The sequence below is a fragment of the Neodiprion pinetum genome, chromosome 1 (assembly GCF_021155775.2).
Source record: "Neodiprion pinetum isolate iyNeoPine1 chromosome 1, iyNeoPine1.2, whole genome shotgun sequence".
NCBI lineage: Eukaryota > Metazoa > Arthropoda > Insecta > Hymenoptera > Diprionidae > Neodiprion > Neodiprion pinetum.
This window is the reverse complement of record NC_060232.1, coordinates 35,394,326-35,420,694: the sequence shown is the minus strand read 5'-3', so window position 1 is coordinate 35,420,694 and position 26,369 is coordinate 35,394,326. Positions and strand designations below refer to the sequence as shown.

The window sequence follows — 26,369 nt, the reverse complement described above, 5'->3', positions numbered from 1 at the left end:
CCATTGAAACAGAGTAATTTTCGATAAATTACCGCCATACTGAAAAGTGAATTGCAGAATCACGGCACCGTGAAGATAGAACTTACCGTGAGCGGTATAAAAAATGAAACTACGTTTGATGTATAATAAATCATATTACAATATCGAACCGTATCTTCAGGCAAAATCTTCAGCCGTATCTTCTACTATTATACAATTTACGAAATGGGACGGTTTGCTGTGAACAAAAAATTACGGCATGATGAAATTGTGGAACTTAATAGAAGTTTCATGGAGTTTCATATTTGTGAAGCTTATGAAGAATTAGGCTGGAGACACGTTCCTGGAATTCAGATATCGGAATAGAGACGTAATTGCACTGCGGAAAGAAGTCTTTTCAAGAACTTTTTAACGCTTAGAATTGGAAATTATACTCGATTACCTAAATTGTACGGTTTCCACAGTTGACAGATTTCTGATTCATTGACTCCTGAAAATATCACGGACGGCAACTCGCCGTACTCTGATGCTTGCGTTTTGACACTTTCAAGGCGGATAGGAGTAAGTCGACGAGGCCAAAGTAAAAGTCCAAGATCTTGTGCGACTGAAGTAAGACCATTTTTAGTTTACAATCATGTACAGCATATGAAATAATACAGCAGGTACGTAATTAGTAAAAAACTCCAACTTTATTGTACTTCACTTGAATTCAATTATCCGCCCTGATTAACAAACTGTACAAACAGTAACTATGGCGTATTTAGCCTTCGCATGTTGTAGATGTAAATGACACCAAATTCTACACATAATGCTAAAACATTCTTAAAAAGGCCATTATTACGCTTATTGGCCGGAAAAATTAACGAATAATAATATACTCATTTTGTGTCCAATGATGCACAATAAAGGGACATGTAAATTCAGTAGTTGTACCAAGCATTGATAGGTTATTATGAAATAAAGATCGTAATCAGTTTTTGGAAAATCAGGAAATACGAAACAAATCAGTCTTTCGGCTGAAACTTCCGATCCGCTTTTCGCTGCGAGCTTATACTAGCCGTAATCGACACTTCTCGTGGATTGCTTCGATATAGCGTCTGAATGGATTCGTAACAACATATTTCACAAACTTCGATTGAATGGAAAGAATCATATCATATCATCATACATTATACGTCATACATCATCATACATCATACGTCATTATACATAGTATTAAAGTTCGAAACCAAAGTTTGGATGTTCAGAAAATGACGTCACCCAAAATTTTTTTTCTCTCGACGTCACCGATCTATAGTAATCAACAATCAGCTAGCCGAATTCCTCAGTCTGGAAACAACCACGCAGTAGAGCGGACGGATGAGAATCACGCTCCGCAGATTTCAAGTACCGGGTTCTCTACCTCCTGGATACAGCGCTCCGGGGCCGCTTCCTGGTGCAACTCGAGGCCCAGGACAAGCGTCCGTAGTTTCTGCACTCCAGGTCCGGTACCTGGTGAAACTCGACTTCCGGGACGAGTGCTCCGTGGTTCCTGCGCTCCAGGTCCGCTACCTGGTGAAACTTGACTTCCAGGTCAAGCGCTGCGTAGTTTCTGGGCTCCAGGTCCGCTACCAGGTGAAATTTGACTTCCGGGACAAAAGTAGGACGTGGAGGGGGAGGACGAGGAAGACAAGGAGAACAAGGTGGTCGAGGATGACGACGATTTCTTCACAGTGAGCATAACACTTTTGTAATATTTAAAGACAATTGTAATTATATTTCATCTAAAATTTTTTGAACTTGTCATGTTTACAATAAATGTTGTCAATTCCTTTTTCACGCAAGCCCAAATCAGTAGCTATCAATGCGCTAATAAAATTTCTATAATCTTGTATGATTTTCTCATAATCTTCGTGGTGAAATGTGTCAATAAAAACAATATATGAATCCTTACACAATAGTTTGTTCTTATACTGAAAATATTTATTACCATTGCGGGTATACCCAAGGTGGTTATCGGTGGTTGGTGGAAGTGGTTGGCGGTGGTTGGAAGTGGTCGGAGGTGGAGGATGAGAGAGGCGAGGAGTACTAGGTGGACGAGGAGGACGAGGATTTGTGATCATTGAGTTTAAGATTTTTATAATATTTGATGGAAATTGTAATCACATTGTATCTAACATTTTTCGAACTTGTCGTGTTTACAATAAATTATTTCAATTCATTTTTCGCACTAGGACTAATTAAGTAGACATGAATGCAAGAGTGAAATTATTTATATTATTGATTGATTATTTATTTACATTATTCTTTACACAATATTTTCGATGCGTTCACATACTGGAAATAGTTATAACTATTCAAGGTATAACCCAAAGTGGTCAGAGGTGAACGAGGAAATGACTAGCGAAAAAGCACCTGCTAAAAAATGTCGAAGACACGGGTTCTCGTTTTTTGGCTGTAACTTTTGATGCGTTGATCGCAGCGTATTAGAATTGCGCCCAATCGATTTCTCTCGCAAAATTGGGTCGATGTAGTGCGCCAAAGGATTGATTCCAGCACTATGCAAAAAAGCGAAAATTTTCGCCAAAAACACAAAGGGGTTAGCCTTACTTTTTTTTTGGGCAAAAAACTTTCGGTCTCAGATTCGATTTAAATGACCCTTATCCGACCAATTGGAACCTCAGGAACTCAGAAATCGCAGCGAAAAGAGCGTGGGACCAACAGGAGAGAAATGGCGAGCGAAAAAGCACCTGCTGAAAAATGTAGAAAATTCAGGTTCTGGTTTTTTGACTGTAACTTTAGATGCGTTGATCGCAGCGTATTCCGACTGCGCCCAATCAATTTTTCTCGCAAAATTACGTCGATATAGTGCGCCAAAGCATTGATTCCAGCACTTTTCAAAATCGCGAAAATTTTCGCCAAAAACACAAAGGGGTTAGCCTTACTTTTTTTTTGGGCAAAAAACTTTCGGTCTCAGATTCGATTTAAATGACCCTTATCCGACCATTGGAACTCAGAAATCGCAGCGAAAAGAGCGCAGGACCAACAGGAGAGAAATGGCGAGCGAGAAAGCACCGGCTGAAAAATGTCGAAAATTCAGGTTCTGGTTTTTTGGCTGTAACTTTAGATGCGTTGATCGCAGCGTATTCCGACTGCGCCCAATCGATTTTTCTCGCAAAATTACGTCGATATAGTGCGCCAAAGCATTGATTCCAGCACATTTCAAAATCGCGAAAATTTTCGCCAAAAACACAAAGGGGTTAGCCTTACTTTTTTTTTGGGCAAAAAACTTTTGGTCTCAGATTCGATTTAAATGACCCTTATCCGACCAATTGGACCCTCAGGAACTCAGAAATCGCAGCGAGAAGAGCGTGGGACCAACAGGAGAGAAATGGCGAGCGAAAAAGCACCTGCTGAAAAATGTCGAAAATTAAGGATCTGGTTTTTTGGCTGTAACTTTAAATGCGTTGATCGCAGCGTATTCCGACTGCGCCCAATCGATTTTTCTCGCAAAATTACGTCGATATAGTGCGCCAAAGCATTGATTCCAGCACTTTTCAAAATCGCTAAAATTTTCGCCAAAAACACAAAGGGGTTAGCCTTACTTTTTTTTTGGGCAAAAAACTTTTGGTCTCAGATTCGATTTAAATGACCCTTATCCGACCAATTGGACCCTCAGGAACTCAGAAATCGCAGCGAAAAGAGCGTAGGATCAACAGGAGAGAAATGGCGAGCGAAAAAGCACCTGCTGAAAAATGTCGAAAATTAAGGATCTGGTTATTTGGCTGTAACTTTTGATGCGTTGATCGCAGCGTATTCCGACTGCGCCCAATCGATTTTTCTCGCAAAATTACGTCGATATAGTGCGCCAAAGCATTGATTCCAGCACTTTTCAAAATCGCGGAAATTTTCGCCAAAAACACAAAGGGGTTAGCCTTACTTTTTTTTTGGGCAAAAAACTTTTGGTCTCAGATTCGATTTAAATGACCCTTATCCGACCAATTGGACCCTCAGGAACACAGAAATCGCAGCGAAAAGAGCGTAGGACCAACAGGAGAGAAACGGCGAGCGAAAAAGCACCTGCTGAAAAATGTCGGAAATTCAGGTTCTGGTTTTTTGGCTGTAACTTTTGATGCGTTGATCGCAGCGTATTCCGACTGCACCCAATCGATTTTTCTCGCAAAATTACGTCGATACAGTGCGCCAAAGCATTGATTCCAGCACTTTTCAAAATCGCGAAAATTTTCGCCAAAAAAACAAAGGGGTTAGCCTTACTTTTTTTTTGAGCAAAAAACTTTCGGTCTCAGATTCGATTTAAATGACCCTTATCCGACCAATTGGACCCTCAGGAACTCAGAAATCGCAGCGAAAAGAGCGTAGGACCAACAGGAGAGAAATGGCGAGCGAAAGAGCACCTGCTGAAAAATGTCGAAAATTCAGGTTCTGGTTCTTTGGCTGTAACTTTTGATGCGTTGATTGCAGCGTATTCCGACTGCGCCCAATCGATTTTTCTCGCAAAATTACGTCGATATAGTGCGCCAAAGCATTGATTCCAGCACTTTTCAAAATCGCTAAGATTTTCGCCACAAACACAAAGGGGTTAGCCTTACTTTTTTTTGGGCGAAAAACTTTTGGTCTCAGATCCGATTTGAATGACCCTTATCCGACCAATTGGACCCTCAGGAACTCAGAAATCGCAGCGAAAAGAGCGTAGGACCAACAGGAGAGAAATGGCGAGCGAAAAAGCACCTGCTGAAAAATGTCGGAAATTCAGGTTCTGGTTTTTTGGCTGTAACTTTTGATGCGTTGATCGCAGCGTATTCCGACTGCGCCCAATCGATTTTTCTCGCGAAATTACGTCGATATAGTGCGCCAAAGCATTGATTTCAGCACTTTTCTAAATCGCGAAAATTTTCGCCAAAAACACAAAGGGGTTAGCCTTACTTTTTTTTGGGCAAAAAACTTTTGGTCTCAGATCCGATTTGAATGACCCTTATTCGACCAATTGGACCCTCAGGAACTCAGAAATCGCAGCGAAAAGAGCGTTGGACCAACAGGAGAGAAATGGCGAGCGAAAAAGCACCTGCTGAAAAATGTCGGAAATTCAGGTTCTGGTTTTTTGGCTGTAACTTTTGATGCGTTGATCGCAGCGTATTCCGACTGCGCCCAATCGATTTTTCTCGCAAAATTACGTCGATACAGTGCGCCAAAGCATTGATTCCAGCACTTTTCAAAATCGCGAAAATTTTTGCCAAAAACACAAAGGGGTTAGCCTTACTTTTTTTTTGGGCAAAAAACTTTCGGTCTCAGATTCGATTTAAATGACCCTTATCCGACCAATTGGACCCTCAGGAACTTAGAAATCGCAGCGAAAAGTGCGTAGGATCAACAGGAGAGAAATGGCGAGCGAAAAAGCACCTGCTGAAAAATGTCGAAAATTACGGATCTGGTTTTTTGGCTGTTACTTTTGATGCGTTGATCGCAGCGTATTCCGACTGCGCCCAATCGATTTTTCTCGCAAAATTACGTCGATATAGTGCGCCAAAGCATTGATTTCAGCACTTTTCTAAATCGCGAAAATTTTCGCCAAAAACACAAAGGGGTTAGCCTTACTTTTTTTTTGGGCAAAAAACTTTCGGTCTCAGATTCGATTTAAATGACCCTTATCCGACCATTGGAACTCAGAAATCGCAGCGAAAAGAGCGCAGGACCAACAGGAGAGAAATGGCGAGCGAGAAAGCACCTGCTGAAAAATGTAGAAAATTCAGGTTCTGGTTTTTTGACTGTAACTTTAGATGCGTTGATCGCAGCGTATTCCGACTGCGCCCAATCAATTTTTCTCGCAAAATTACGTCGATATAGTGCGCCAAAGCATTGATTCCAGCACTTTTCAAAATCGCGAAAATTTTCGCCAAAAACACAAAGGGGTTAGCCTTACTTTTTTTTTGGGCTAAAAACTTTCGGTCTCAGATTCGATTTAAATGACCCTTATCCGACCAATTGGACCCTCAGGAACTTAGAAATCGCAGCGAAAAGTGCGTAGGATCAACAGGAGAGAAATGGCGAGCGAAAAAGCACCTGCTGAAAAATGTCGAAAATTAAGGATCTGGTTTTTTGGCTGTAACTTTTGATGCGTTGATCGCAGCGTATTCCGACTGCGCCCAATCGATTTTTCTCGCAAAATTACGTCGATATAGTGCGCCAAAGCATTGATTTCAGCACTTTTCTAAATCGCGAAAATTTTCGCCAAAAACACAAAGGGGTTAGCCTTACTTTTTTTTGGGCAAAAAACTTTTGGTCTCAGATCCGATTTGAATGACCCTTATTCGACCAATTGGACCCTCAGGAACTCAGAAATCGCAGCGAAAAGAGCGTTGGACCAACAGGAGAGAAATGGCGAGCGAAAAAGCACCTGCTGAAAAATGTCGGAAATTCAGGTTCTGGTTTTTTGGCTGTAACTTTTGATGCGTTGATCGCAGCGTATTCCGACTGCGCCCAATCGATTTTTCTCGCAAAATTACGTCGATACAGTGCGCCAAAGCATTGATTCCAGCACTTTTCAAAATCGCGAAAATTTTTGCCAAAAACACAAAGGGGTTAGCCTTACTTTTTTTTTGGGCAAAAAACTTTCGGTCTCAGATTCGATTTAAATGACCCTTATCCGACCAATTGGACCTTCAGGAACTCAGAAATCGCAGCGAAAAGTGCGTAGGATCAACAGGAGAGAAATGGCGAGCGAAAAAGCACCTGCTGAAAAATGTCGAAAATTACGGATCTGGTTTTTTGGCTGTTACTTTTGATGCGTTGATCGCAGCGTATTCCGACTGCGCCCAATCGATTTTTCTCGCAAAATTACGTCGATATAGTGCGCCAAAGCATTGATTTCAGCACTTTTCTAAATCGCGAAAATTTTCGACAAAAACACAAAGGGGTTAGCCTTACTTTTTTTCGGGCAAAAAACTTTTTGTCTCAGATTCGATTTAAATGACCCTTATCCGACCAATTGGACCCTCAGGAACTCAGAAATCGCAGCGAAAAGAGCGTAGGACCAACAGGAGAGAAATGGCGAGCGAAAAAGCACCTGCTGAAAAATGTCGAAAATTCAGGTTCTGGTTTTTTGGCTGTAACTTTTGATGCGTTGATCGCAGCGTATTCCGACTGCGCCCAATCGATTTTTCTCGCAAAATTACGTCGATATAGTGCGCCAAAGCATTGATTCCAGCACTTTTCAAAATCGCGAAAATTTTCGCCAAAAACACAAAGGGGTTAGCCTTCCTTTTTTTTTGGGCAAAAAACGTTTGGTCTCAGATTCGATTTAAATGACCCTTATCCGACCAATTGGACCCCCAGGAACTCAGAAATCGCAGCGAAAAGAGCGTAGGATCAACAGGAGAGAAATGGCGAGCGAAAAAGCACCTGCTGAAAAATGTCGGAAATTCAGGTTCTGGTTTTTTGGCTGTAACTTTTGATGCGTTGATCGCAGCGCATTCCGACTGCGCCCAATCGATTTTTCTCGCAAAATTACGTCGATACAGTGCGCCAAAGCATTGATTCCAGCACTTTTCAAAATCGCGAAAATTTTCGCCAAAAACACAAAGGGGTTAGCCTTACTTTTTTTTTGGGCAAAAAACTTTCGGTCTCAGATTCGATTTAAATGACCCTTATCCGACCAATTGGACCCCTTCAGGAACTCAGAAATCGCAGCGAAAAGAGCGTAGGACCAACAGGAGAGAAATGGCGAGCGAAAAAGCACCTGCTGAAAAATGTCGAAAATTCAGGTTCTGGTTTTTTGGCTGTAACTTTTGATGCGTTGATCGCAGCGTATTCCGACTGCGCCCAATCGATTTTTCTCGCAAAATTACGTCGATATAGTGCGCCAAAGCATTGATTCCAGCACTTTTCAAAATCGCGGAAATTTTCGCCAAAAACACAAAGGGGTTAGCCTTACTTTTTTTTTGGGCAAAAAACTTTTTGTCTCAGATTCGATTTTAATGACCCTTATCCGACCAATTGGACCCTCAGGAACTCAGAAATCGCAGCGAAAAGAGCGTAGGACCAACAGGAGAGAAATGGCGAGCGAAAGAGCACCTGCTGAAAAATGTCGAAAATTCAGGTTCTGGTTCTTTGGCTGTAACTTTTGATGCGTTGATTGCAGCGTATTCCGACTGCGCCCAATCGATTTTTCTCGCAAAATTACGTCGATATAGTGCGCCAAAGCATTGATTCCAGCACTTTTCAAAATCGCTAAGATTTTCGCCACAAACACAAAGGGGTTAGCCTTACTTTTTTTTGGGCGAAAAACTTTTGGTCTCAGATCCGATTTGAATGACCCTTATCCGACCAATTGGACCCTCAGGAACTCAGAAATCGCAGCGAAAAGAGCGTAGGACCAACAGGAGAGAAATGGCGAGCGAAAAAGCACCTGCTGAAAAATGTCGGAAATTCAGGTTCTGGTTTTTTGGCTGTAACTTTTGATGCGTTGATCGCAGCGTATTCCGACTGCGCCCAATCGATTTTTCTCGCGAAATTACGTCGATATAGTGCGCCAAAGCATTGATTTCAGCACTTTTCTAAATCGCGAAAATTTTCGCCAAAAACACAAAGGGGTTAGCCTTACTTTTTTTTGGGCAAAAAACTTTTGGTCTCAGATCCGATTTGAATGACCCTTATTCGACCAATTGGACCCTCAGGAACTCAGAAATCGCAGCGAAAAGAGCGTTGGACCAACAGGAGAGAAATGGCGAGCGAAAAAGCACCTGCTGAAAAATGTCGGAAATTCAGGTTCTGGTTTTTTGGCTGTAACTTTTGATGCGTTGATCGCAGCGTATTCCGACTGCGCCCAATCGATTTTTCTCGCAAAATTACGTCGATACAGTGCGCCAAAGCATTGATTCCAGCACTTTTCAAAATCGCGAAAATTTTTGCCAAAAACACAAAGGGGTTAGCCTTACTTTTTTTTTGGGCAAAAAACTTTCGGTCTCAGATTCGATTTAAATGACCCTTATCCGACCAATTGGACCCTCAGGAACTTAGAAATCGCAGCGAAAAGTGCGTAGGATCAACAGGAGAGAAATGGCGAGCGAAAAAGCACCTGCTGAAAAATGTCGAAAATTACGGATCTGGTTTTTTGGCTGTTACTTTTGATGCGTTGATCGCAGCGTATTCCGACTGCGCCCAATCGATTTTTCTCGCAAAATTACGTCGATATAGTGCGCCAAAGCATTGATTTCAGCACTTTTCTAAATCGCGAAAATTTTCGACAAAAACACAAAGGGGTTAGCCTTACTTTTTTTCGGGCAAAAAACTTTTTGTCTCAGATTCGATTTAAATGACCCTTATCCGACCAATTGGACCCTCAGGAACTCAGAAATCGCAGCGAAAAGAGCGTAGGATCAACAGGAGAGAAATGGCGAGCGAAAAAGCACCTGCTGAAAAATGTCGAAAATTCAGGTTCTGGTTTTTTGGCTGTAACTTTTGATGCGTTGATCGCAGCGTATTCCGACTGCGCCCAATCGATTTTTCTCGCAAAATTACGTCGATATAGTGCGCCAAAGCATTGATTCCAGCACTTTTCAAAATCGCGAAAATTTTCGCCAAAAACACAAAGGGGTTAGCCTTCCTTTTTTTTTGGGCAAAAAACGTTTGGTCTCAGATTCGATTTAAATGACCCTTATCCGACCAATTGGACCCCCAGGAACTCAGAAATCGCAGCGAAAAGAGCGTAGGATCAACAGGAGAGAAATGGCGAGCGAAAAAGCACCTGCTGAAAAATGTCGGAAATTCAGGTTCTGGTTTTTTGGCTGTAACTTTTGATGCGTTGATCGCAGCGCATTCCGACTGCGCCCAATCGATTTTTCTCGCAAAATTACGTCGATACAGTGCGCCAAAGCATTGATTCCAGCACTTTTCAAAATCGCGAAAATTTTCGCCAAAAACACAAAGGGGTTAGCCTTACTTTTTTTTTGGGCAAAAAACTTTCGGTCTCAGATTCGATTTAAATGACCCTTATCCGACCAATTGGACCCTCAGGAACTTAGAAATCGCAGCGAAAAGTGCGTAGGATCAACAGGAGAGAAATGGCGAGCGAAAAAGCACCTGCTGAAAAATGTCGAAAATTCAGGTTCTGGTTTTTTGGCTGTAACTTTTGATGCGTTGATCGCAGCGTATTCCGACTGCGCCCAATCGATTTTTCTCGCAAAATTACGTCGATATAGTGCGCCAAAGCATTGATTCCAGCACTTTTCAAAATCGCGAAAATTTTCGCCAAAAACACAAAGGGGTTAGCCTTTCTTTTTTTTTGGGCAAAAAACGTTTGGTCTCAGATTCGATTTAAATGACCCTTATCCGACCAATTGGACCCCCAGGAACTCAGAAATCGCAGCGAAAAGAGCGTAGGATCAACAGGAGAGAAATGGCGAGCGAAAAAGCACCTGCTGAAAAATGTCGGAAATTCAGGTTCTGGTTTTTTGGCTGTAACTTTTGATGCGTTGATCGCAGCGTATTCCGACTGCGCCCAATCGATTTTTCTCGCAAAATTACGTCGATACAGTGCGCCAAAGCATTGATTCCAGCACTTTTCAAAATCGCGAAAATTTTCGCCAAAAACACAAAGGGGTTAGCCTTACTTTTTTTTTGGGCAAAAAACTTTCGGTCTCAGATTCGATTTAAATGACCCTTATCCGACCAATTGGACCCTCAGGAACTTAGAAATCGCAGCGAAAAGTGCGTAGGATCAACAGGAGAGAAATGGCGAGCGAAAAAGCACCTGCTGAAAAATGTCGAAAATTAAGGATCTGGTTTTTTGGCTGTAACTTTTGATGCGTTGGTCGCAGCGTATTCCGACTGCGCCCAATCGATTTTTCTCGCAAAATTACGTCGATATAGTGCGCCAAAGCATTGATTTCAGCACTTCTCTAAATCGCGAAAATTTTCGCCAAAAACACAAAGGGGTTAGCCTTACTTTTTTTCGGGCAAAAAACTTTTTGTCTCAGATTCGATTTAAATGACCCTTATCCGACCAATTGGACCCCTTCAGGAACTCAGAAATCGCAGCGAAAAGAGCGTAGGACCAACAGGAGAGAAATGGCGAGCGAAAAAGCACCTGCTGAAAAATGTCGAAAATTCAGGTTCTGGTTTTTTGGCTGTAACTTTTGATGCGTTGATCGCAGCGTATTCCGACTGCGCCCAATCGATTTTTCTCGCAAAATTACGTCGATATAGTGCGCCAAAGCATTGATTCCAGCACTTTTCAAAATCGCGGAAATTTTCGCCAAAAACACAAAGGGGTTAGCCTTACTTTTTTTTCTGGGCAAAAAACTTTTTGTCTCAGATTCGATTTTAATGACCCTTATCCGACCAATTGGACCCTCAGGAACTCAGAAATCGCAGCGAAAAGAGCGTAGGACCAACAGGAGAGAAATGGCGAGCGAAAAAGCACCTGCTGAAAAATGTCGGAAATTCAGGTTCTGGTTTTTTGGCTGTAACTTTTGATGCGTTGATCGCAGCGTATTCCGACTGCGCCCAATCGATTTTTCTCGCAAAATTACGTCGATATAGTGCGTCAAAGCATTGATTCCAGCACTTTTCAACATCGCGAAAATTTTCGTCAAAACTGCAAAGGGGTCAGCCTCACCATTGGATGAAGAATATAAAGACAGCCGCTCTAATGGGCTTCGATGTGACAACCGGAAATTGCTTTGTGAGATGTTCCAACGGTAGAGTTGAGGACTTATTGCAGAACATCAGAGAGTTTTCGATTTCGACATGATGCTGGCTGCATTCACCTTCTGAGTAACACATCCTACGCAACGGTAAGCCCAAGCCAGTACTTGGCCTCTGTGTACTCACCGACTTGTAGGCGATACAAGAAATCAATAATGAGAACAAATATCTCTCAAAAGTCGTAGGAAAACAGTGATTCAATTAAGGTACAGGTACCCGAGAGAAGAATGTATACGTAGATCATGAATAAAAATAGATCAGAAGTGATAATGATGCAGAGACCAAAAAGTATAAATGTATATGCGGTCCATGTACGACATTGATATGTATGACACATTTATGATCAATACGTGATGCATACTATAAATTTTATAATTTTTTAGGACACATACTAGATGATCTACAATAATCGGCTACAATATGTATTATTCACCGGCTACAATATGACAATAAAAGAATTGTTCATTTCGGTATGGGATTTAATTCGACACGCAGTCTATATATTCCATAACATTAATACTCAGAATTAGGAGTAGGAATAGGAGTGGGATCAAGAGTAGGAGTAGGAATAGAAGTAGGATCAGGAGTAGGTTCAAGAGTGAGAGTATACAAATAGTAACATAGCTTTTTGTTATTGGTTTACATGAAGGTATTTGATCATGATTATTTATTTAGTACTATTATTGTAGACAAGTGGTTAAAAACTGAAGCAATCAATAATAATTATACAGCTAAATATTCAAGTAAATCCGAAAAAAGGTCAATAATAAAATCAGATAATGGAGAAAAAATATCTTTGATGTCGGTTCAAAGTGGAAACCAGGTTCTTCAAATGCTGCCATATGAAAGATCGAGAAAAGTACAACATTTTTTTTTTCAATCAATCAAATATGATAATTTTTAAGAGAAACGTTGATTGTCGGTTATTTTTTTTCAATTGGAGATAACTAACGAAGCTTCTTAAAATTTCGAGTGTATTTTAACTCACATTCGGACAGTACAAGAAAAATCTCCTTATCATCAATTGTCGCAAAATGGCGAAGTTATTAGCTGGCCATTGAAGCGTCGCGCCGCTCGGGCTCGCTTGGGATCGGATGCCTACTGTAACTGGTTTTTGTGCTCGTGCGCTCGCTTCCTCGTTGTCAGTGTTTTACCAGATAACATAGTTGTAGGGGAGACTGGGGCACGATGACTGCCCAAAAAATTCTGGTATTCGCTTTACAGTATACAGAATGAACACTGTCTTTGTGCATGTGACACAAGCCGAATCTGCCTGTAAGATTATTTCTATATAATGCCACAAATCACGTTTACAGATGAATGTAAGTACAAAGTATTGTGATTTTGAGACAATAAATTTCGTCAAAAAATACCACAGAACAATCAGCTAAGTGCTGACAGATTTGAAACACTACGCACAGCAATGTTAGCTCCAATTGAACGACGTTATTGTTATGTATTTCTATGTATACAATGCCAACCACTCATTAATTGCAATTTGTTGATCCTGGTTGTTCGGTTTTTTTACCGATTCAAAATGTTATCTGAAGCATGCATTTTGGGTTGATAGCACAAAATATGACGTTTTCAATAATCAAACTTGTAAACTTGAATATTAGTTCGGAATGTCAAAAGTCATCAGGTCACGGACCTGGAGAGCCAGAACTACGGCGCGCTAGTCCCGGAAGTCGAGTTTCAACACGTGGCGGACCTGGAGCGCAGAAACTACGGAGCGCTGGTCCCGGAAGTCGAGTTTCACCAGGTAGCGGGCCTGGAGCGCAGAAACTACGGAGCGCTGGTCCCGGAAGTCGAGTTTCACCAGGTAGCGGACCTGGAGCCCAGAAACTACGAAGCGCTGGTCCCGGAAGTCGAGTTTCACCAGGTAGTGGGCCTGAAGCGCAGGAACTACGGAGCGCTGATCTCGGAAGTTGAATTTCACTAGGTAGCGGACCTGGAGCGCAGAAACTACGGAGCGCTGGTCCCGGAAGTCGAGTTTCAACACGTAGCGGACCTGGAGCCCAGAAACTACGCAGCACTTGAGCTGGAAGTCGAGTTTCACCAGGTAGCGGACCCGGAGTGCAGGAACCACGGAAGTAGAGTACCCGGTACTCGAAATCTGAGGAGCGCGATTCTCACCCGTCCGCTCTACTGCGCGGTTATTTCCAGACTGAGGAATTCGGCTAGCTGATTTTCGGCTGTATAGATCGATGACGTCGAGAGAAAAAAAATTTTGAGTGACGTCACTTTCTGAACATCCGAAGATCCGAACATCCAAACTTTGGTTTTGAACTTTAATACTATGTATGATGTATGATGTATGATGATATGATGTATGATGTATAATGATTTTAGTTTTCACATGTCAGAAAGAAATACGCACTTTATCTTTCCTGCCGATTCAAGACTCAAGCGGCTGAGCCCTTCGATGGTCTGCCATTGACTAAATATATATTTTCCAGTTAACGTCAGCTAATAATGCTGCCGTTCTGAGACAGTTGGATGATAAAAATTTTTACCGAAAACTAGTTACAAAAATTTACCCAGAGGTATCCGTCTTTATTTTCTTCAGTTAATGGTTCCAAGAAGAACTGAATTAAAATCTAATCACATTACCGCTCGGTGAAGAGGATTAGTTGCTAAATTCTCGTTTCCATACCTATGAGGCCATAAGAATTCTTTTAATAAACTGCACTAAATTGTCGTCATTCGAATAAACTGCATAAAATAAACGTAAAACTCGTCCGCGAAGATCATTTTCAATTTTGAATTTACCTCCAAACTGCTTTCTGTATGACCGGCTGACAATTAGGTAGTCGTGATGCTAAATTTTGTTCGGTAATTTTAACATACGCCTCAGCCGGCAATGCTGCTTTCATCATCCAGTTTGGTTTTCATTTACCAATCGTCTCACAATTCATAATATTCACGCGCCACAACAGCGCTGAGTTAAAGTTGTGAATATCTGTTCATGGATATATAATTATTAGTGTATTGGAATTATAGCATAATTTTCAAGTTATGACTCAGTCGGAGAGAAATAATATTTTCATAAAGATCTGCGCCAAGTAACTTCAGCTCATGTACGTGTGTTTATAGTATAGAAGATATGCTATTCCTAATCTATGCAATTATTCATTTACGTCGATCATGATTCAGGCGAAACAGTCACTGATTGCTCCAAACAAACTGACACATAGCTACATGTGACGTGATAAAAATCACTTCCAGTTGCTCTTAATGCTAAGGTTGACTTTAACTATTCTAACCTCTAAATATAGTTTGTCATATTTATGTAAACAAAACAAAGAGTACATAGCGACTTCATAGCATTGAATAGCTTTTGGTTCAAGCAAGAAGAAAAACTCTACCAGCCCTACCGTTTCATACAGAATCCTTGTTTTTTCAGTTTCAAAGTGTTTTGTTTTCACTTTCTTAAACCATCTACATCTAGGTTATCTATCTAGGTTATTTTAAAATCAAAAGGTAATTTAACACTGAACTTCTCAAATACCATTTCAGGAGCTCTCCTTCGAAGATGCCGTTCACAGCTGATGCAGCGGCACATCAAATACAGGTACCAGCAGCATATTCAAAAATCAAACTCATCATCAAAATAATTTCAAACCAGTTTTGTCAAATGTTTCATATCATATGAATAACAATGGATGTTGCAGGAACGGCTCAAGAACATATACAATTTAATATTTGAGATAGAAGAAGAACGCAATCGATCTGAACATAATTTAAATAATATCACCAAGGCTCATGACAAAATAACACCAGATGATAAAGTCTCTCCTTACTATCAACAGAAATTAAAAAGTTTATATAGCGCTGCTGTCTCTGATGCTCAACAAGAAGAGGAGCTGATACGAAAAGCGCTGGCAAAAATTAACGAAATTAGGGCAATTCGAAATGAGCGTAGAATTCAAGTATGTTAATGTGAAAGGAACGGATTATTAAATTTAGAAAACCAGGGATTGTCCAAAAATCCAAGGGGAAATATAAAATTCAGATAGAATATTGCCATAATCATAGATAAAGTCCTTCCAATTATGTGTAACAATTTTGCATTCTTTTGAACAACTGAGGCACCAAATTATTCAGATTTTAATTCACCATAATGTCATTGCAGACAAAAATATACTCTCTAGATACTTTGTACATACCTATGTGAAACACTTGGAAAACAGCTGCTTGCTAGCGATATATTATTCATGCAGTTTACCAATTTTTCAATTGCTGGAAAAGTATGACTAAAACCTTTGTTCTTATACAGGCGCGTAACGCAGGAAACAAGGAAACGATACGACGAGGTGCATTGATGAAAATGTTGTTGAGCTCTGCACAAACTCTACCACTATATGTGGGTAAGTCACCTGGAGCAAAACCACCGCCACTGTGTGGCGCAATTCCAGCTGAAGTTACGTACATAGCAAAGGTACGAAGGTAATAGTTTGTAAAATATTTCAATTTACGTCATATGAGATATTGATGATATTTTTGAGATGGGAGATATGGTTGCCGCGCTGGTAAAGGGATCCGAAGAGGAGGAGAATTGGATTCTTGCTGAAGTCGTTCAATTTAATCCAACGACGAGTAAATATGAAGTTGATGACATAGATGAGGAACAAAAAGATAGGCATGTTCTTTCAAAGCGTCGTGTTGTCCCTTTGCCTCTGATGCGAGCAAACCCGGAGACCGACGCCCATGCATTATTTCCCAAAGGATCTATAGGTATGATTATATGCTTGTGGTATAACTCACTACGGTTATAACAGTTGTATTCCCAGCTCTATAATGCAGTATCATTTTGCTTTTAAAGTTATGGCGCTCTATCCCCAAACGACATGCTTCTACAAGGCTGTTGTTAATCAGCTACCGACTACCGCAACTGAAGAGTACGAAGTACTATTCGAAGATGCAACATATGCGGACGGATACTCCCCACCTTTAAATGTTGCGCAACGTTATGTCATATCCATAAAGGAGAGTAAGAAAAATAAAAGTCAGTCTTGAAGAGACGCAGAGGTATTATTTATAATCCGTAACGAATCATAATGACACCAGAAATTTCCAAGCAATAATGCAGATATACGTCTAATTGAGATGCTGTACAATTCAAATCATGCAATCATCTCACTACCATCAATTTTTTTTTTCGTTACAAGAAGAAATTACGTAGCTAAATGAACAAAAATTGATGCTTTAGTTATTAAATATTTGTAATATCATCAAACTGTATATAATCAATAAACAGGAGAAATTTTATGTGCTAGGATGTATATGCATTTTATACAGATTGCGCACATATACCTTCTTTGCTTTTCATTCCAAAATACTATCAAAGTTATTATTTCAGTTACTCAAAATTACGCATAAGGATTCTTTATTTGTCCATTCAATCATCTTACATTTATTTTTTAACATATTTTTTCCTCTTATCTATTTTCTTTTCTTATTTTTCTTTCCTAGTGAGAAATAAAAATTGTTCATGAATACGTGTTATGTCGCTGAATCGAAGGTGATGCTGCACCGCACCTGCAAAATACTTAGCGACATGGGAGTAATGTGGGTTTAATTAGACTTTCGGTCTCTAATACGAACACCAGAACTTTTTAGTGCTCAAAACGCACTCGGAAGTACATTATGTATAAATATCGGTAATAGCGATCAATCCTCATCTTACAAAGTAGTATTCAACGCTTTTTTTTAAACTTTAAATCAAATTAAAAATCTATCCTTAAAACGTTCCTACTTAATCAAAGTTGCAATGACATGAAACTGTGTTGCTTTTGAAAAACTATATTTTCAACTAAAAAGAACTTTAAAGCAACTTCTTTCGCCAAATGCATACAAAACTGGTCAATGAACTGATTAACTCGTTATTAGTTATAAACTATGAGATATAATTCTATTCATTCAGATTGTAGTTCAATGAATTTGTTTTTCATTTTTATTTTATCTGCTTGTTTCATTTAGGCTTCAGTGCGTGAATTACCATATGGATATCTTGTTTTTTTTTTATTTTTTTTTTTTTCAAAAAAACTTATGATTCCCAGCACACTCTCATTTTTAGGTATAATATATGAAAAAGGTGTCACCGACGTGGGCGTTCACTGTATACATAAAACAATACCTGAATAATTATGTGCCTGACAATTATTTAATATTTGGAATTATGATGAAGTTAATGACAGATATTTTATTTCATGAGTGACATGAGTTCGTATTTTATATTTTTACAAATCGCTGTAAGACAAATGATCTGGACCAATAGATATTACTTGTACGTTAAACTGTTTCAGAAAAAATGGAAGAAAAAAAAAATAACTAAATAATCGAAGACAAGGATAAACTTGAAAATTTTGATAAATCACTTGTGCATTCAGCTATAAATGGCAAAATGACAGCTTATCTGGATCGATAATTATGATACCGACTAAAGGAAAAAACTGATCATTTGAAAATCATTCGAACTTACTAAGGTGTGAGAATGGGGGGGAAAGAAAAAAAAAAAAAAAAAAAAAAACGGAATGGAAAGAAATAAGTATTCAATGTAATATGTTTACATGAAGAACTGATTGTTACAATATAATTCTTATTGATCCAGCTCTTATTGCTGTTTTAATCAGTTTTCGCTGTCACGTTATAGTTATACGATGAACACTTATTTTGTAATAAAAAATATATGGTGCCTAAAGTACAGAGATAATAAATTACAACACTAGATCGATACATCAATAATCATTCCGTATGAAATGAATTTTTTCACCGTTTATCATCGACATGGTTAAACGACAGAATATATTTTGAACGAGAAACCTTCTTCCTCTTCGAGTCAATGTCAAATATATAAAAATTGAATATTCACTCGCAGCTACCTAAAACCTTCAAGATCAGGAAGACCTACTATAAGTTGTCGCTGTAGGGTGATTGAAAACTTATGCTAAAAAATAAATTGCTGCAATTATTAGCAAATCAATTGAACTACAATTGCGAATGATTGACGATCTGGTATTAAAGAATCAGTGGTTCTTTTTTTTATATTTTTTTTCCTTTGTTGTCGTTTTTTCATCTTTACTTTTTTTTTGTGATTCGATAAAATTAAGAAATAGGAATAATTGTGCCCGCTTTGTCCAATCTTTTTTTTTCTTTTGACATGTGGCTTTTTTTCTCTCTCTTTTTTTTCCATCGTTTGAGTTTTTTTTCTGTGGACATATCATAAATATGAAGAGACATGAATTTTCTTATTACAACGAAGATTAACTTGCAGTTTTGGGAATGAATTTTCACAATGGGTACATCCTTGACAGAATGTATAAGATAACAATATAATGCAACACAGCACAGTTTACTCAAATGGGAGAGATTTGCATAAATCATCAGGCTAACGGAATTCAGTCAATTAAGATCACAACATGCATAAAATTTCACATGATATTTCAACAGTGATATTTAACAATATACTGTGCTTTGTTGTGCAATTATATTTGACTAAGATTATTGTTCACTATTGAAGATCGATAGGACGCTAAGAGCCATATTCTATGTTGTAGTAGCTGCATCTATTTTTGCTAACCGTAATATTCCAATAATGGAAAAATAATACTTCATTTCTGAACAACACGATTCTCTAAATATATAATGACACCACTTGCAATCGTCCTTGCGCATTTGATGAAAATATGTGCTGTATCAAATTAACCTACATCGAGAATAAGATCTTCACTATAACGTCACATATCGATAATTCAATTAGTATTACACCTTATTTGAGCCTTTGAAAATCAGCATAGAATATGACTTTGCATGAAGTTCTAGTTGAACTGCAAATATTAATGTACGCTCTTCCTTTCATTCTTTACACAAAATTATTTACACAACAATTGATCCAGTACTGTTAATTTGCTATTTCTCATTGTTAAAAAAAGGCACAACAAAATCTAGCTATATTAAAGCTAGTAGCAATATTATACAGTAATGAAGAAATCGTCGTAAGAACATCCAGTTTTCGAAATGAAAACGATAATTCATTCTTCACATTATGTCATTCAACATTTGTAGGAAGTTTACAGACATTGAATGAGGTACAGTCTAAATTGTACAAATAAAAATCTGGGAAAATTAGAACTGTTACTAATACTAGCCACAATGATTTAACTGTGTCTAACTTCTTTTGGCTATATTATTGCACGAATGAATTACTCATTTTCATTGAAATCACCTTTGCTGTGATAAAAAAAAAAAATACCAGGAGAGAATATTTTCAAATACTCACCCTGAATATGAATCAGATGGCACCTCTCCTCATATCGAAGGTCTACAAGCGTCAGTAGGGCATATAGTAGCCACGCCTGTAACTTCTGTGGTGTTACAAAAAAAAAAAGGGAGGAACAATAAAACTTCAATTATTTTGTGAATTTTTGTGTCCTTTGTCCATTGAAAAGTAACTTCTACAGAACGAAATAAAATAGAAAGGTGGAAAGTGGTATCCTAGAACTACTGGACTATTGCTACTTCATGTGCAACAGGAAAAAAACTCTAATACTGTTACCAAACTATATTTGACTGATACACGTTTTAACTTGAAAAATATATCATATCAACACATCGAACAAAGTGACCAAAAATAATACAAAATCGAAGCTTTAAATTCACAGAAATATTTGATAATTGTCATATCCCCGTTTATAAAAGAATATTGGATAGGATTTATTGATTTAATAAACATGAATATTCTGATAAAGTGACAATCAGAAAAGATAAATATCTATAACGTTCATTATTTGTGGTATTACAAACTGATAGAGAATTTTATTTTCACAGTCAACTACATGGAAGTAACGTGCATTTGTGGAGAAAATAGTTTCACTCAACTATACGGTTTTAAAACTTCCAAATTGAAATCAAGTCAATTTCGTACGAGAATTAAAACACCACAGATTTATTTATTATTTATCATTGACTCGACACATGCTTATAAAATAAAATCGAAATTGCTTGATTTTTGTTTTATATAATATTCTGAACAAATCGTCTCAAACAAAAGACCTAGAGCCATAAATTACGCTACGCAGTTGTAAATAAATAAAGTATTAACAATGACCGATATTACCTGGGTCTCCTTGCATATCGGCAGCCAAAATAGGCGCTACCACGGCTGATTCGAGCAGCTCCTCTGAATCCACGTGCTCCTCTAGGCCCTCTGCAAATGAATTTTTGCACAAATTGGTGAAAACTTGCTGTCAATCCAATAACGCAGTTCAGCATTTTCAACTATGAATAGAGAAATTACCTGTTGGTGATTGACATGCCTGGTCTGTTAGTTCTCTTGGGCATCACTTTGATTTGACGGCCTCGGAACAAAGACTCATCCATAGCCATCGCGGTTTGCACTGAATCACGATCCCCAAATTCAATGTAAGCAAAACCTTTAGGATGACCATCAAACTTATTGCACAAAATTGTCACTCTGTTGATACTGCCGCACCCGTGGAAATGCTGCTCCAATTCCTCAGCTGTTGCTCCGTAATCAACCTATTATTCATTTATTGAATTAGTTGATTATCTACACCTAAGTCTCCAATTACCGCAATCCTGTCTGGTTCGAAAGTGTTTGATGAAATATAATTTACAACAAACCCTTTCAGTACACACAGGTCGGCAAAAATATGCGAGCGATTAGTGAATTTACTCACATTTCCGACATAAATCGATCTATTGTCCACTTCCATTTTCTCTTCCAAAGACATGTTCAATGGGCTAGCTGTAATTGTAATTCAAGAATCATCAATCAGTTAATGATGGGAGTTGAGCGTGCGTAATTACATTCGTAAGAATAAAAGATGGACATCTGATTGTCTACAATCCACTTACTGATGCCAGGAGGGCTGCCCATGTTCATTTGCTTATCAACCTCAGATTGCAATTGTTTTAATTTTTCTGCTTCTTCCTCCATTTCTCTGACACGTGCCTTTATTGCCTCCAATTCCTACATCAATGGGAGAGAATATTTATTTTTTTGAATACAACATACACAATGTGGAATGGTCAGTATCGTTGAGGTACCAAAAGAAACCTGAGGCTTGCTTGTTAAACATCAATTCTTAATAGTGTATCTGTGAAACAAACATTTCGTTTGCTTTGCTTAAATGTCTGGAACATAACTGAATTATGATAAGAATTTTGTCAAAACAATCAGAATTTATGAGACGACAAATAAGCTCAGCTCATCCATCAACAAAAATGATCTAATAAAACTTACCCTGATTCATGGTTTTGCTGACAAAAATATGAAAAGAACGATTTCAGGGACATGAACATTTTTATCTTTGCTCTCAGGGTGAAGGATATTTCTTGACAAAAAAAAAATAAATAAATAAAAATAACCAACACATGCAAAGATATTTCAACTTTTCTAAAATTAGACATTGAATATTAGAATTTTTACGATTCAAGCCACGTTTGTATTTTCGAGATCTTCGTAAAACGTTGAAATGAGATAAATCTTTTGATAAATGATGAAAACGAATCAGATGCTAGATAATAGAAAACAATCTTTATGAAATTGGTTATGATCACGAACGCGTAGAGTTCCTAATCGTGAGTAACGGGAATCAGCACACCGTGTGGAAACGCTTTGCGAGTCGAATAGAATATAAACATCTATGACGTAGTTCTAATAATCGAAGTTTAATGATACGGCGTTGCTGGATATTAGCAAGATTTAAACGATCACTTACAGGGTCATCAACGTTTGTCTCGCTGTTGTTGTGATCTCCGTCACCACGCATTAAAGTATCGCCATCCTGACCATTTTCTAAGCCATCTAGGCCGTCAATTTGATCGCTGGCTAACAGATCTGTTTCAGACATATCTGTAAACAGAGTAAACGACAGATAAATCGTTTTCCGGTATATATGCCGAAGTCTATGAAACGACGAGGGGTTAAACCGCCGCGATATCAAATAATAACGCCTTCGCCGAGAAAAAGAAGAATAGAGAAAAATCGAAAAAATAAAATAAATAGAAAAACCGATGCTTACCTCATTCACTACTGTGCGTTAAATGAAATAAAGAAAAAAAATTCTTTAAAAACTTTTCTCACGACCGGCTTCACGACGTTTATTTATTTATAGAACTATCTCTCCTTCGATATATATTAAATTCGCAACATGCAACGGCGTATTCGCGGAGGACTCAACACTTTCTGACGCCGCAAACCAGTAGTCAGAAGATCAATGAAAAGAGATACGTGTACACTGTACATACGTACAGAAACGAGGCACGCGCTGATTCTGTTACCGGCTGCTTCGACCAACGCTGCTTATTCACCGGCTGCCGCACGATGGCGTACGACAATTCTGAAATATGAATCAACCTTTTTTTTTCGCACTCAGTTCCTTACTCAGTTCGCACGTATCATCGAGTCACATATAACTTTTACGACACTGGCGACCTTTTCAAACTTTCTTGCTTCAGAATTAACGTCGACAAAGTGTATTTCGCATTTCTAATTACTTTGTGAATCAGTATTCGATGCCACTCGAGCACCTTACCGCGGTCTTGTTACATACAATCCTGGATACGACCTCAATATTTCGACGGCGGGTGGGGAGGTCCTCAATCCGAGGCCGAATTGGTAGTTCTAGCAACGGCCACCGCGTATTTCATGGTTCCTACGCTTTCTAGTCGGGCGGGGTGGAATCCATAAAGATAATAACAGACAGAGTGGGCAAGAATAAGTATGGAAGGGTCACCGTCCTTGTTATGCGTTTGCGCTTGCGCATAAGGCAGCTCCATAAGCGTAGCCCCGCATTGGGCATTTTCGTTAAATGACTAACTAACGATCAAGGAACTGTCGTAAGTTAGATGCTCTAGGACTGGACAAACTTCTCGGATTAGTGCCTTACTAAATCGTTTTATTAATTTTTTTTTTCAAATTTTACAGATTATTCGAAGTCTATTAAAGGTTAGCCAAGCGCTGTTAATGACCAACTACCGATTAAAAAATAAATCAACTCATTCGGGTGATAATGAGAAGACGGTGCTGCATAAAACACCGCGCACGACTTGGTAGAATAGGATAGATGACTATACCCAGTGTCGAGGGCCGGTATTCATAGTCAGTGCTTAAGACCGGACTCGAATAAGACGGTCTTATACGAGGCCTTAAGATGGCGTTTGGTTCCATAGACGTCAAACAAGACGGTCTTGAGACGCGGCAAATAAGACGGTCTTCATCAAGTCGGTCTTATTCGAAGCGTGCTTACAAGGTTGCATAGTCCAGTCTTATTTGAAATAAGCATGGTCTTGAGCACGCAACGTTTCATAGTCAATTAACGCAGTCTTATTTACGTATCTTGATCAAGTCGAGTTCGGACTGCACTTAAGCAAATGCTTGTTGCCCAAATACTACTCAATTGTTCTGATGCGTACGAAATTGATAATTACGAATTGTTTGGAAAATATTATATTCGAACAATATAAATTAACAGGAATAGATTGTGAAGGAATGTTTGGGAAAGTGCAGCTGCGACGGGATTATTTACTGTAAAAGGGTAGCAACGGAAACTTGCAATTGAAATAGAGGTTATGAGAGCATTCGCTTTGAAAAATTTGTGAAGTGAAGTGAATAGTGAAATTCTATTGACATGGCGAATATGCAAGATATGTTTAATTTCTACGATCAGATCGAAGAAATGAATAATATGATTGAGGTGGTTGCAATGGTCAACGTTGGGCCGAATGACGAAGACGAGGGTGAAGTACAGCGAGCTCCGAAGAGATAAATCAGAGATGGTCAAAACCCGTTCGAGTTTTATTCCGAGCAGGAGTTCAAACGGCGATTCCGATTTTCAAAGGATGGTATTATGTACGGAATACTACCTAGAATTGAAGCTGCCTTAGTCAGTGCCAATAATCGTGGTCTACCAATTCCACCTGTCATGCAATTATTAATATGTCTACGATTTTACGCTACCGCTAGCTTTCAAGTAAGGATCATTGTGATTATAATTCCTGACATTCTACTGAAAATATAAAGTGATTTCATTGCTTCCTGTGATCATGGAATAAATGATTGCTAATACATTTTGTACTGTACAGCTCGTCAACGGAGATCTGATGACTATATCGCAGTCTACAGTATCGAGGATAATACACAGAGTATCGGCTCAAATTGCATCATTGATTCACGCAATTATCAAATTTCCTAGTACGGAAGCTGCTATGATCGCAAACAGAGATCTATTCAGACAACTTGGTGCACGCAGGGAGGGTATCGGTTTACCTGGCGTTGATGGCGCTATCGACTGCACTCACATTCGATTATGTCATACGAAATTTGCAGACCTGCAGGAGGTTTATAGGAATCGTAAGGGATATTTTTCCCTCAATGTACAGGTATGTCGCGTTGGTGATAACCGTTTACAAATACCATAAGTTGCAATTAATTTTATCTAGGATACAAATAAACAATACTATTCTATGAAAATCGGTACTTTTAATTTAAATGATACCACAGGCAGTTGTCGGACCCAATATGGAATTCTTGGATGTGGTTCCGGAATGGCCTGGAAGTAACCATGACAGTCGAATATTCCAAAATTCACGAATTTACATGCGGTATCATGAGAGACAACTTACTGGAACCCTGGTTGGAGATGCCGGCTATCCGTGCTTGCCATTTCTGCTGACTCCACTGGCAAATCCAATTACAGATGCTCAACAAAGGTAAGATAAAGATTATCGCATTACTTTAGATTTCGATAAGTAGTCATAAAATTGACAAAGTATACATGTGTGAATTAACCAAGTCGGTATCTTGATAGGTATAACAACGTACAAAGCAGAACAAGGCAAATTGTTGAAAGAACATTTGGAGTTTGGAAGCGACGTTTTCCTTGCCTATCCCGAGGTTTGGGAACCAAATTGTTGTGCTCTACCACAATTGTTGTAGCTTGTGCCGTACTACACAATTTATCACTAACATTGGATAATGCTCTTCCGGAAGATAATCGCATCGAGGAAGAAGAAGCGGATGAATTGCCACCTCAAGCACCGCATTGGCAGCCTGGAGAGGGTTTTGCAATACGCGAAGCTCTAATCGAACGGTTATTAATTTAATCAAAATATATGTATATCAAGTTAATTTAATTGTAAAGACTAATTGATTTTAGAATGAATATACTCCAAATATTTAATAAAATTGAATTTAATCTGCACAAACAGTTAACATTAGAATACATATTTTACTCATAACTTATCATTGGTTCTCATTTTATTTTTAAACCCCTCACTTACTCATGAAAATACTGATATGTACGTAATTGTACTAAGCGTCAGTCTTATAGTTACGATAATACTTATGAAAATTTGTCTACGTAAAAATATTCAATACATTATAAATACAGCCAGTAAATAGAACTAAAGTTGCTCTTTTGAACTTTGAAGATCAAAGGTTGTCCCTTTCACGCGCATTTTTTTGCAAGTCTGCACCGGGATTCCTTTTAACATATCAATACAATTTATTTATCAATAACCGGTATAGAGATTTACATAATGATATAGGTTAAAATATGTGTATATAAAAATTATATACACATAAACATACTATATAAAATTCTTTTTCTTCTTCTTCGTTTTATAGCTATACACCCACTACAAAAAATTGTACGCGATTTGTT

The 26,369-nt window shown here is 38.7% G+C and overlaps 4 protein-coding genes and 1 long non-coding RNA gene across 9 annotated transcripts in view; 3 read left to right on the top strand and 2 right to left on the bottom strand.

The window, feature by feature from the left end:
• Positions 1–26,369, bottom strand: part of LOC124224833 (lachesin-like) — a 287,180-nt gene that overhangs the window by 156,667 nt on the left and 104,144 nt on the right. The gene's annotated exons all lie outside the window — the stretch shown is intronic.
• LOC138191096 (uncharacterized) lies at positions 147–1,693 on the top strand. Its single transcript, XR_011177388.1, has 3 exons — positions 147–641; positions 1,277–1,533; positions 1,594–1,693. It is a non-coding gene; the product is annotated as an uncharacterized lncRNA (long non-coding RNA).
• On the top strand, positions 14,600–18,964 carry Sgf29 (SAGA-associated factor 29). 3 transcript variants are annotated; one of them, XM_046609290.2, is made up of 6 exons: positions 14,600–14,759; positions 15,199–15,253; positions 15,354–15,611; positions 15,959–16,120; positions 16,188–16,416; positions 16,505–18,964. In XM_046609290.2, coding segments are annotated over exons 1-6 (900 nt in total). In that variant the 5' UTR covers positions 14,600–14,757; the 3' UTR covers positions 16,699–18,964. The 3 variants fall into 3 exon arrangements, with proteins under 3 accessions (XP_046465246.1, XP_046465245.1, XP_046465247.1); XM_046609289.2 differs by lacking the exon at positions 14,600–14,759 and adding an exon at positions 14,771–14,924; XM_046609291.2 differs by lacking the exons at positions 14,600–14,759; positions 15,354–15,611 and adding an exon at positions 14,771–14,924.
• On the bottom strand, positions 19,961–23,300 carry Pabp2 (poly(A) binding protein nuclear 1). 3 transcript variants are annotated; one of them, XM_069134598.1, is made up of 7 exons: positions 22,958–23,300; positions 22,425–22,558; positions 21,559–21,673; positions 21,381–21,448; positions 20,978–21,219; positions 20,798–20,887; positions 19,961–20,045 (listed from the first exon to the last, which is right to left on the bottom strand). In XM_069134598.1, exons 2-7 carry the CDS (start codon positions 22,554–22,556, stop codon positions 20,012–20,014), a joined length of 681 nt encoding a protein of 226 aa, XP_068990699.1. In that variant the 5' UTR covers positions 22,557–22,558; positions 22,958–23,300; the 3' UTR covers positions 19,961–20,011. The 3 variants fall into 3 exon arrangements, with proteins under 3 accessions (XP_068990699.1, XP_046465248.1, XP_046465250.1); XM_046609292.2 differs by lacking the exon at positions 22,958–23,300 and adding an exon at positions 22,728–22,943; XM_046609294.2 differs by lacking the exon at positions 22,958–23,300 and adding an exon at positions 22,728–22,943 and having other exon boundaries at positions 19,961–20,036.
• On the top strand, positions 23,828–26,236 carry LOC124210847 (putative nuclease HARBI1). The gene is made up of 4 exons (XM_046609288.2): positions 23,828–24,677; positions 24,790–25,086; positions 25,208–25,416; positions 25,515–26,236. The coding sequence occupies exons 1-4, from the start codon at positions 24,555–24,557 to the stop codon at positions 25,807–25,809; spliced, it is 924 nt and encodes a 307-aa protein (XP_046465244.1). The 5' UTR covers positions 23,828–24,554; the 3' UTR covers positions 25,810–26,236.

Coding starts and splice junctions, on each gene's coding strand:
- LOC124210847 (XM_046609288.2), top strand. CDS start 24,555: ATGTACGGAATACTACCTAGAATTGAAGCTGCCTTAGTCAGTGCCAAT. Junction 25,087..25,207: donor ATTTTTCCCTCAATGTACAG/GTATGTCGCGTT, acceptor ATGATACCACAG/GCAGTTGTCGGACCCAATAT. Junction 25,417..25,514: donor ATTACAGATGCTCAACAAAG/GTAAGATAAAGA, acceptor GTATCTTGATAG/GTATAACAACGTACAAAGCA.
- Pabp2 (XM_069134598.1), bottom strand. CDS start 22,556: ATGTCTGAAACAGATCTGTTAGCCAGCGATCAAATTGACGGCCTAGAT. Junction 21,220..21,380: donor GATCGATTTATGTCGGAAAT/GTGAGTAAATTC, acceptor AATGAATAATAG/GTTGATTACGGAGCAACAGC. Junction 20,046..20,797: donor CGATATGCAAGGAGACCCAG/GTAATATCGGTC, acceptor GTAACACCACAG/AAGTTACAGGCGTGGCTACT.
- Sgf29 (XM_046609289.2), top strand. Junction 16,121..16,187: donor AAGTTACGTACATAGCAAAG/GTACGAAGGTAA, acceptor GATATTTTTGAG/ATGGGAGATATGGTTGCCGC. Junction 16,417..16,504: donor ATTTCCCAAAGGATCTATAG/GTATGATTATAT, acceptor TTGCTTTTAAAG/TTATGGCGCTCTATCCCCAA.